Source organism: Oreochromis niloticus, linkage group LG11 (genome assembly GCF_001858045.2).
Source record: "Oreochromis niloticus isolate F11D_XX linkage group LG11, O_niloticus_UMD_NMBU, whole genome shotgun sequence".
Lineage (NCBI taxonomy): Eukaryota > Metazoa > Chordata > Actinopteri > Cichliformes > Cichlidae > Oreochromis > Oreochromis niloticus.
In genome coordinates this window covers 14686771-14697864 of record NC_031976.2, presented here as the reverse complement: position 1 = coordinate 14697864, position 11094 = coordinate 14686771, and the positions used below count along the sequence as shown (strand labels likewise).

Here is an 11094-nt window from a genome sequence, read left to right as displayed (position 1 = left end):
TGGCCTTGACAAATTGGATTTCGGGGATGGGAAGGTCGCCTGGCCCTTTGTGTCTCTTGACCGTTTTGGAGCAATTCATTATACAGCGGGGTGAGGGAAAGTCTCCATGTGACCAGGCCGGCCCGTTTTCTCTCTCCACACAGCTGCTGGGAGAGCCCAACTCTCTCACACTCACTCACTTCCACACAGTCACCGCTGCTACTACAAACTCAGGACCGCTCCCCCCCCACCACGTCCCCCGTCCTTCTCTCCCTCCTACCTTACAGCAAAGCATCACCTCTTTGCTACAACCCCCCCAATCTGAAACACCCTCACACACTTGCATCCTCAGATACAGGAGTGGGTGGGTGGGTGCGTGGCTGGGGGTAGGGTGGGGGGTAAACTTACTCTGCTCCATCACTAGAAAAGCCGGAGAGCATAACGCCACCGCGTCACTTTGAGGGCGGACATCGGCCTGTCCTCATCATCTCCTCCTCTCTGCCTCCCCCTTCCCTGCGCGCTCTCCATACTTCGGTCTCCATCAGTCTTCATGGTTCTGATCTCACCCCACGCCATGCAAGCCACCCGGGCGTCCACCACCGTCAGTGTGTTTGCGGACTGCAGCATCCCGACCGGGCTCCGGATTGGACCGGTACCGGGCATCTTCAAACTCGGGAAGTACGTGTCGGACCGCAAGGAAGTAGGGCCCAAGAAAAAGGTAAGTTCAGAGCATTAAAAAAAGGGGGGAATAATTGTCTCTTTTTGGAAAGTTCTTGTTTTTACTTTGCATTTTCGAGTTTTTTTGTAATATTTTTTTTATTAATAACGGTTTTATTTTGAAAATTTTGGCAGGTAAAAAGATTGATTTATTTTTGTAAGCTTGCCTTCATTCAAAATCATTTTCGTTATTCCAAGTTTGTATCGGAACTGCTTTATTTTTCCGCTGGTATAATATACATTAAAGCATTTTACTATATTTATATAGTATATTTTACGCGTGAATATTATTAGTACGTATATTATCTGATGTTTTTAAACATAAGTAGCTCCAGCAACACTAGAAATTAGATGTATATTTTTTGAAACTTGCTCTGTCAAACTCCATCGGGCCTTGAGTTAGGCTTTTAATTGGTTTGGCCTGTCAAGTTGGAAATAATTGAGTTCCATTAGCGGCTGACTTGTCAGTCTGTGCTTCTACTTAACCGGCCTAATGGGCGACCCGGGTCTGCTGTGTGGGATTTCAACCCCTCAGCCGCCTCACATTTCTCTGCCTGACGGGCCTGTTATTCGGATGAGCCGTTTAATTTTAATCTAATCCGGCTACAGAAAGATGCCACTGAGACCGAGGCTTCAGCCCGGGGCTGAGAACAACATCCTAAAATAAATCAGCAAAAATAAATGAATAAAGGAAAATAAAAGAAAAAAACATAAATAAATAACTAGATTAAAAAAGTGAAACATTAATTAGTCCCACGTTATCGGCAATTAATTATTTAAATTAAGAGAAGCTTGGGGGGTAAATGATGCCCATTCAAAGACCAGCATTTTTGCATTTTTTAAGTCCTTCGGACTGGAAGTGTGGGGGGGCGAAAAGAATATATTTGCACTTTTTTTTTTTTTACACGCGCAGTAGTGAAGAGTTTGCGGCTCTGTGAGCATCTTTAACTGCGCCCTGTTATTGTTGAAGCTGTCATCAGGGGTGATTGATGTGTCTAAATGCGTGGCCCCGGGCTGCGATCATCAGGTGCAATCTCTGTGTCAAATGTCACGCTTCGATCTTTAATGTCCTTGAACAGTTTAGAAACGCTCTGACACTCCTCAAATTCGTTTCCCATATCAACTCAATTAGGCCCGTGTGTCATCCTCTTTAATGAATTATCAGCAGAGCGGAAAAAGACGCATTAAGCGCGTTTTAAGGAATATTATTAGTGGCCGCTGAACCCTTCAGGTAGCTCGACTTGGAAGACAGTCGTTTGTGGTAATTTCGTTTTTTGTAATGTGAAAAAAAAGAACAAAATAGCAAAACCGCATTTTTTTTAAAGAAGGCAGACAGCTTTCTTTTAAAAATGTTCCTTTTTTTGATGGTCAAAAATGGCCCTCACTGCTCACGTTTGCCTTCCTTCCATCATCGTGTTTCTCTTTTTTTTCCCTGGTTCAGATCCGCTTGGTAAGGGGGGAGTTCGTAGATGAGTCGGGATGTCCCGTCCCGGACTGGATCGGATTAATCCGCGCTGCCAGGAACAGCCAAGAGCAAAACCTGGAGGCTCTGTCAGACCTGCCTGGCGGACAGGTGAATATTTTAAGCCCGTGACATCACAGTTAACAGCCTCGTGAAGTTTCTCATGAGCAAATTCCTCCCCCCTCTATATGGACTCTTAAGTTAACACTACTTTTATTTTTTCTTGAGATTTTCTACCGCGTGCTGAGAGAAATCCCCGCAGGAGAGGAGCTTAGTGTGTGGTACTCCAACGCTCTGGCCCAGTGGTACGACATCCCCACCACGGCCACTCCCACGCACGACGAGAAAGGTAAACGAGTCTGCAAAGAGTGGGGCTACTAATGTGGACAGTTGAACGATTTTCAATCCAACAACAACAACAACAATAATAACAATCAAATAAAAAAAAAAATCAGTGACGTTTTTTTCCTTCTAAGGACGCGTGTGTCGTTTTCATGTGAAAACCTTCTGTGGCCATGGCCTCCGATTTACAGATCTGACACATCGACATGTTGAGGGTTTTTATCACCGTGCAGTTAAATGACTGCCAATACCCCATAATGTGACTGCTTTATCGCTCAGAGATGGAAATCAATTGGATGTTTTTTTCTTCCCTGCAGGCGGATTATTTATTCATTTGCAATGTATTCTTCATTTCGTGCGTAAAATAAAATATCGTGGTTAAGAAATCAAGCGAAGAATAATATGCTGGAATAAAAAGATTTGCGAAGGGGGGGTGGGGGGACTGCACTTTTAGCTGTATTTTGGGAGGTGTTTAATTATTAAAAACTTCTTGTGGGCGGATGAAGACGATACAGTGGATAACAGGTCATCAACACAAATCCATTTTTTGGAGTAAAATGCTGGGATGAAATGATTCGATTTGCTAAGATTAAAATATAGAACACAAGAGGATTTCAGTTTTGTGAGAGATAATTTCTCGATGGGTTAAGATTTTTCAGCAGCCCGTCTTCGAATTTTTAATCAATTTGTGAGAGCCAAATTGGTGCAAATTAGGCGTTTGCGCGTCAGGGATTAAACGCTTAATCTTGGCAAAAAAAAAAAAAAAAAAAAGGTCAGAAGGATTTAATCGGTTTAAAAGAGATTATCAACCGATACTTCATTGGAAATTCCATCAACAGGCGATTATTTTATCTTGCACATTTGATTTCGAGCTGGAAGGGCCTCTTGAATACTTTCTAAAAGCACAGCGGCGAAGCTTTAAATGATATCAAACTTGATTCGAGATGTTTTTTTTAAAGCTCTTACTCTGCGACAAAGTAGTTGCGGTTCTTGAAACACAGAATAAAAAAGCAATTAAAAGCAGAAACTGACGCGCCTCGGCGACCATGGAAAAAGAAGAGGCTGGTGATTCAGTCGCGAGACTGGAGGTTAACAAATGTCATCGCGCCATTAATATTCATGTATTCAAAAGCAAATAAATTCAAAAACAAGTGCTTCACGGTAAATTAGGTGGGTGCGTTAAGGTATTGTGGGCTAATGAATGCTAACTTTTATGTGGGGTGTATATTGCCCTGATTCTCCGGCCCAACACACCGTGTGCGCTCCTGGACATACGCTCTCCTCCATTATGAGGCGTCAACAGATGGGCCGCCGCCATTGTTTCCGGGGACTTGCGATTTCAAGCAACAGCTGCTGTCACTTCCACGGGAAAGAGCACAGAGAGGGAAAGTCCCGCATTCAATGCGTCGTTTTCTGAGCGCCAGATTGGGCAGGGCGTTTGCCCTTTTGATGGTGATCATAAACAATGGCCCGTATGAGGATTACAAAATCATTACATCTATATTAGGCCTAACCTCAGAGTGCTCGACTGGGGCTCATTATGATGGCTCCATGTGTCTATTACCATTTGGCACCAGATCTTAGAAACCGGATCATATCCATTAGGGTTGAATTGAAATTTCAGATGATGTGTAACAGTGACTGATAAAAATCTGTCAGAGTAAACTGGATATTTAAATAGGTTATATGTTATCGGTTTTTTATGCGATAATTTCGTTGGGAATGGGAAATTATGCGAAATATAGCATGTGTATTTTCTGATTTTTCAATCCTTTCAGCCCAAGCTTATGTTTGTTTGACTTTGTGTGAGTGTGTGTGTGTGTGTGTGTGTGTGTGTGTGTGCGTGTGTGTGGTTACATGTACAGGTTTTTTTTTACAGGTTACAGTGGCTGTTATTGCCATTTTACGCACGGGATCTAACGCTCCACATTAAAGTCTCTGTTGTTGTCGTGTGTTCTCTCTGTAGGTGAGGAGCGTTATATCTGCTGGTACTGTTGGAGGATATTCAAATACCCGAACACACTCAAGGCCCACGTTCACTTCCACTGCGCACTGAGCAACGGGCGGGGGTTTGTGAGCAGCGAACAGGCCAGGGGCACGGAGACCTTCAGCAGGTCACCAAAATCTGGAGACATTCCCAACAACTCCGCCTCACCGAGGAGCGCTCACAGTAACTCCTCCATCTCAGACTCAGGTCGGCGGGCGGTGTCCTCGTCACCGTTTTTGAACAAAACGGGACTGTCAAAGAAAAGCAGCTCCGAGGAGCAGGACAGGGCCCTCGACATGAGCGTCACTTCAGGCAGAAACCAGGGGCATCTCCTCGGCCTGGGCGCCACCACTTCAATGCTAAGCAGCATGGGCTTCCATCCTGGTGTGCGCTCAGCCTTTAAGCCAACTGGTGTCTCAAAAGTCCCGGGAACGGAGGGCTCCAGAGAGGAGGCCAACGGAAAGCTGAGCGGTATGGGATTCAGCAAACTCATTGGGAACATGAAACCAATCCGCAACGTGGGCGAGGGTCTAAACGCAGGAGGGAACCACCCTCCCAAGTGCCCACCTGCAATTATGGACTCCACATCTCCGATGGTGCCGTGCACAAACGCAATCCGAGGTTTCCCGCTGCTGCCACACATGGAGGAGACCTCAGCTTTCAAGCACGTAGAAAGTCGTTTGCACTCCGGCCTGTCCCCGTCCCGTTACCCGCAAATGCCCCCGGGTCTCCATTTTGAAAGATTCTCCCTCCCTCACTTCGACGGTGTCAAGACTTACGGTGGAGACTGTAACATCCCCCTGATGCCCTTCACTGTCTATAATGGGGAGCTTTTATACAGCTCCCCCTACTATCCGCTGAAATTCCACTTCAGCAACCTCCTCAAGTACCCAGAATCCGTGTCATACTTTGGTGCACCCTCGCTGAGCCACGACCTGGGGTCGATCACGAACATTGACCGGGAGATCGCCATGCACACACAACAGCTGTCAGAGATCGCAGCAGAGAAGAACCGGACACGGCTGGATTCCATCCCCGCCGGAAGCACGAGCAACACCACCTCTGGCAAGCCTAAAAAGGGACATCTGTGTCTTTACTGCGGCAAGCTGTACTCCAGGAAATACGGCCTGAAAATCCACATGAGGACTCACACAGGCTACAAGCCGCTCAAGTGCAAGGTGTGCTTCAGGCCCTTCGGAGATCCCAGCAACCTGAACAAACACATCCGACTCCACGCGGAGGGAAACACGCCCTACAGGTGTGACTTCTGCGGAAAGGTGCTGGTGCGGAGGCGGGACCTGGAGAGGCACGTCAAGTCCAGACACCCCGGACAGACCGTCAAGAAACTGGACGACAAACCGGGCGGTCTGTTCGAGGAAGCCGAGCAAAAGAGCGACAATGACAGCGACGTGGACGTGTGCTTCACCGATGACCAGAGCGACCAGGAGTCGAGCAAAAACAACGACTGAGATGTTTTTCACGGCCACATAAAGACTGGCATTGTCTTTAAATATTGTACACAGCAACACGTGTCATTTAGTCTTGTATGAAGTCTTGCATTTTTATATTTTAGATGCCTGGAAGGCGCGCGAACTACAAACATGACGACATGTTTCTGGCCTCGACATAAACGTCATAATCCACAGCCTAGCTGTTAATCTCAGTAATAAGTGGGGAGCTAGGCTCAGTATTCAGTTTTCTCACATTTCCCGGCTGCTTCGGACCCCCCAAAACCCTTTGAAGCAAACAAACACAAACAAAAAACAAATAAAGAAAAAGGAAAAAGATGATCGTTGCGTTTTTGCCACGCAAACCAAACGACAACAAAAGTGAAAACGAGGAAGCTTCGACATTTCGAATTTTTATTTCAAACCTGAATCTTCGCCCTTTTCCACATTCCTTTTGATGCCGACGAAAACACATCTGCCAGCGATTCAAAAAATAAATAAATAAAAATATTCACATTTCAGCAAAACCGTGAAGGCAGCAGCGCAAAACAAGCAAACCTCAGTCACACAAGAAAAACAAAAGCTCATAAGACTGAATATGACACTAAAACACGTCTCCTTGATTTGGTTTGCAGTGTAAAACTATCTCTTGTAAAATCCCCCACACCTCCCTCCTCGCCAATGAATTTCCATGTTTGGAACTGGTACTGAACTAAAGGCTCACCGGAGGGGGGGTTAGCGTTACATTCACTTACACGGGATATAGACACATGATCATTGTTGTATTTCCCCTCCCTCGGACTGTCAGTTGCACTTTAACAAACAAGCAAACAAAAAACAGCAATGGGCATTTCATCTCCACGACACGGCTGCTTAATTAGCTGCTGATTATTGATTTGAATATTGTATCTATAGCCTCACCCGCACCCTCCTCCTCCTTCCCACTCACTCACGCACGCACACACACCGGCGCGCCTCGCGCACTGTTCCTAAACTTGCACTTTCTTGCCGAGGCGCGCTCTTCTCGCAGAGGCACCCGATAGCGTCCAGTTTATTTAAGGAATCACGTCTAGACAAAGAGTATGTATTGAGTGCAGTTCTAGCCTATGTAAAGAAGTTGTAAAGTATGATATTTCAAATTTCAGTGGAGAAGTGATGTATACGTTTGTTTCAAAGTGATCTTGTCCACGACGGACAATGTTTTACTCCTGTCATTGAGTCGGTTGCTTTTTAAATAAATTTAATTTAATTTTTTTCTTAAACAAGCTGTGTGTGTGTGTATGTGTTATATGTATATATATGTATATATATATATATATATATATATATATATATATATATATATAATCCTCTGCTACTTCAAACATAAAACTTCAGCTGATACATGGTAATAAATACATTTTTATTTATTAATCTATTTTATTGTATTTACTCAGATTTTGGAGGCGTTCAAAGTGGGCGTAAATTCCGCTACAGCTGCGCAGTGAGTCGTCCCTATATTGCCCTTAAAACAAGCAGAATATGTGTGACAATAAAGCAAGATTTCTTTTTAAAATATGCATAAATTAAAAAAAACAAAACAAGTAGCTAACGGAAGAGAAAATGCCACTCAACTTCAACTGGGTAAACCCGGCTTTCCCAAAAGGACTTGTTAAAAGACGTCTCCTGCGTGGTGGAAGGCAGTAGGCCCACGTCCTTGTAAGCTGAGGTATGTTAGAAATATTTACAATTAAAATAGCAAAAAAGCGGACCCCTGTATTTGTCACACTTTTACATATTGTATTAGGAGATCGTTAAAGCGGTTGCATTCATGAGTCAGCAGCATTTTATTCTCTTTGCTGCTTTAAAGAACGTATTTTGTTTTTGTATATGCGCCACAATAAAGAAATATTCTAAAATAGCTGTCGTCTAATGAAATGGTTTATAACCGTACAATATTTAAGTGAAAATAGAATCGAGTAAAATTAATTAAACATAAAAAAAAAAATTGAATAAATTGAATAAAGTGGAGGATTTTTTTGCGAAAAATAAACGAAAGCCAAAGGTCTGCTCCGGCCCACGACTGCATGAAATCATAGAGTGGGTGAAGGTTTCATCCCGTGTGGATGCTCTGGACTGAGGCAAGCTTTTTTTGTTGTTTGTTTTTTTCCTGCTAGCCCGGCGGACATTGCTACACCCCTTTGTTCTGCACACAGTCCCCCTCGGTTAAGGAGCGACAGTGTACAGTATAACAGCAATCACAATCAGAAATTCAGTAATACATAAAATCCGCTTGTTGTGGCTTTCTTTTATAAATCACGGTATTTAAAAATGCGTCATGAGCTACGTGTTAATTTACCAAGTTTAATTGGACAACTTCTTCCTGCTAATTTTAAATGAGCACTGTTGATTGGAGTGTATCCCATCATTTTGAAATTAAAGCATGACCCAGAAGGTTGCAGTGGGGCTGGAACCCGTTCCAGCTCACATCCCGGGTACACCCTGAACAAGCTGCCAATCCGTCACAGGCATAACACAGAGCGACAACCACACACTTCCATATTCACATCTGTGGCCAGTTTAAAATGAACCCAACACTGTTTTTCTTAGCACACAGCACACAGGAAAACTCCAAGCAACTGTCATTAAAGAATGAATATTATTAATTAATAAAGAGTCTCTAAACGAAAACATGTTTCAACAGTAAGACAGCAAGAAAATAATGATGATAATAAAAAATGATTCCGGGCTGTGTTGTGCCCTGTTCACAACATAAGAGAACAACGTAATCTCAGTCAGATTCTACGGAATCTCAGCTCAGTGTGGGTTCAGTTTAAAAGTTTAAAAGGTTTGGCTTGGACATGATGTTAAGGAGTAGTTAATATGCTACTTGATGTTTCCTAATACTTAAACAGAAATTAAAAAAAAGGTGCTGAACCGCCTCAGCTGGCTCCATTCCATGTCTGCTTGGAGCCGATTGAGCTCCTCACTTTATCTCCAAGGGAAATCCGCGCCACCTTCATTTATTTTGCTTTTATGCATGCTCTCATTCTTTTGGTCACTATCACAGGTGAGGGCAGAAAGGTAGATCGACCAATAAAATCAAACTCTCAGCTTCACGCTCAGCTCTCGCTTCACCACAATAGACCTGTAAAACATCTGCATAGCCCGCTGCAGATGCTGTACCAATCCGTCTGTCAATCTCCTGTTCTTCTGTTCCCTCACACATGAATAAAACCCCGGGATCGAAGTGCAGTACAAGGAGAAATGTCAGAAATGCGTTATGAATTAGCAGAATTAGCAGTTTATGAATTAGCAGTTCAAAAAAAGTGAAGTTCCATGAAAAGCAAGAGTAATTACAAGAACTATTTTTTCATTAATAACGTTGCTCCTTGCTAACAGCGAAGAAAGCGGTTACCTTATTTTTGCATGCAGCAGAGCTCAGTCTGCCTGTAAATGATTTAATGTTCCTTTACAAACCTCACAGCGTGTAGTAAACACGAGAAAAAGGAAATGAGGCATTTCAGTCTCACAAGCAGCCAGGTTTCTTGTCCATCTGCTACCTGCTGATGGACAGTAAATGTGAAGGTTATGTGAAGTGCTCCGAGCTCTGCGCAAAACCGTTTGTTAACATAAGGCAATGGCAAGAAAAAAAGAAGCAGCCAAGAAAAATATCTGAATATAATAACTTTAGAGTCATTTTTCTGCTCATCTGTCCTCGTGCAAGACAAGTACTTTGCTGTCCAATCAAGAGTCTCTAACCCCTAAGATATTGACGCAACTGAGCATTACTGAGAATACGGACTATAATTACTGGATGTTAAAATGCAATCTCTGAAAATGTAATGCCGCTGCTACATCACATTCCCATTGAATGCATGTGCACCAATCATCAGAAGTCTTGCACCAGATCGCTGCCATTTAAGGACAATCCTCAAAGCAAACCAAACACCGTTCTTTTCCCAACATCTCTGACCACTTTTGCCTCTTTTGTGGCAAAAGTGCTCTTTGAGAAAGAAATTGACCCACCTGGCACTACACAATGACAATTTACTGCTGTGTAACAGGTTGGAAAGAAATGTGACATGCTTGCGCTCCATATCAGCGAGTACTATTCCAATCCAAGCACCATGTGTTATGCTTTAATGGATATGAGTGAAAGCTGTGACTCTTTCCATCCACCTAATAACTGCCCAAAGTGGAGCAGTGCTAGGCTTCTGGAGAGTTTTCCATTAGTGAGGTGAAATGGATGGTGGGGTTGAGTGTGAGTCAGGCCTCCGTGATGGTAAAGGTACAACTGAACAACAAAGAGAAGCTTTTGATTTGTGCTTGATCTTTGTTCACCTGCTGGTCACGAGCCCTGGATAGTGGCGGAAAGAATTCTATTGCACATACAAGAGATCCGATTAGATTTTTTTTTTCCCGAGGGGGAAGGTGACTCGCTTCTCTTGCAATCCTAGTGATTGCATACCAAAGCTACCTTGGCTGCAGTGTGTTATCTTTAAAATAAAGACAGCGTTGTGTTGCTGATTTTATTTTTGATGCAGTTACCTTCCTTGCGCCTTACATAGTTTAAGACAAGAAGAACAACAGTGTGAGGCACATGAAACCCTCAGCAGAGTGTATACTGAACATGTAATCTCATTATATTTAGCCACAAATGCACACCATGATTTGACCTGCAGGAATTAATGTAATTAAACATAAACTCAGCAGGGCTGCAGCTTCTGGAGTGGAGCCATGGAGCCGATCTGTCCCCTTTGTGTGTCTGCTCACTTGTGCTCACTGTACCCTGTATTATTGTCCCTCCTCCGTTTAAGCCCACAATACTCAGGGCTCATTGCTGTGGGCCCCCACATAAGTCTGGATCTGATCCAGCCACCGTTTGCAATCAACCCGCCCCCCCTCAAACCCCGCTTGCTCATCCCCTCCCACCAGCGTTTTCAATCAATTAGTGCCGTTCATTAGTGGGAACACTGGGGAGGGAAAAAAAGAGTTTGACTGGGGGGTTTGACTCCCAGCCTAGAATTTGATCCAAAACTGGCCTTCATTGGGAGGCTGACCACCACTCCAGACAGACTTGTTTCCAGGCTACAGCTAAGCCTCTTCTAGAGGCCTGGTGCAGGTATCCTTGATCACAGGAATCCTTTTTAAACTGCTTAGCTCTGCTGACAACCACA

The 11094-nt window shown here is 43.9% G+C and overlaps 1 protein-coding gene across 1 annotated transcript; it reads left to right on the top strand.

Moving 5' to 3' along the window:
- The first annotated feature begins 406 nt into the window (after nucleotides 1-406).
- Nucleotides 407-7192, top strand: prdm13 (PR domain containing 13). The gene is made up of 4 exons (XM_003453498.5): nucleotides 407-697; nucleotides 2138-2269; nucleotides 2387-2507; nucleotides 4467-7192. Exons 1-4 carry the CDS (start codon nucleotides 530-532, stop codon nucleotides 5954-5956), a joined length of 1911 nt encoding a protein of 636 aa, XP_003453546.1. The 5' UTR covers nucleotides 407-529; the 3' UTR covers nucleotides 5957-7192.
- Nucleotides 7193-11094: the final 3902 nt, after the last annotated feature.

Coding starts and splice junctions, on each gene's coding strand:
- prdm13 (XM_003453498.5), top strand. CDS start 530: ATGGTTCTGATCTCACCCCACGCCATGCAAGCCACCCGGGCGTCCACC. Junction 698..2,137: donor AAGTAGGGCCCAAGAAAAAG/GTAAGTTCAGAG, acceptor TCCCTGGTTCAG/ATCCGCTTGGTAAGGGGGGA. Junction 2,270..2,386: donor CAGACCTGCCTGGCGGACAG/GTGAATATTTTA, acceptor TTTTTTCTTGAG/ATTTTCTACCGCGTGCTGAG.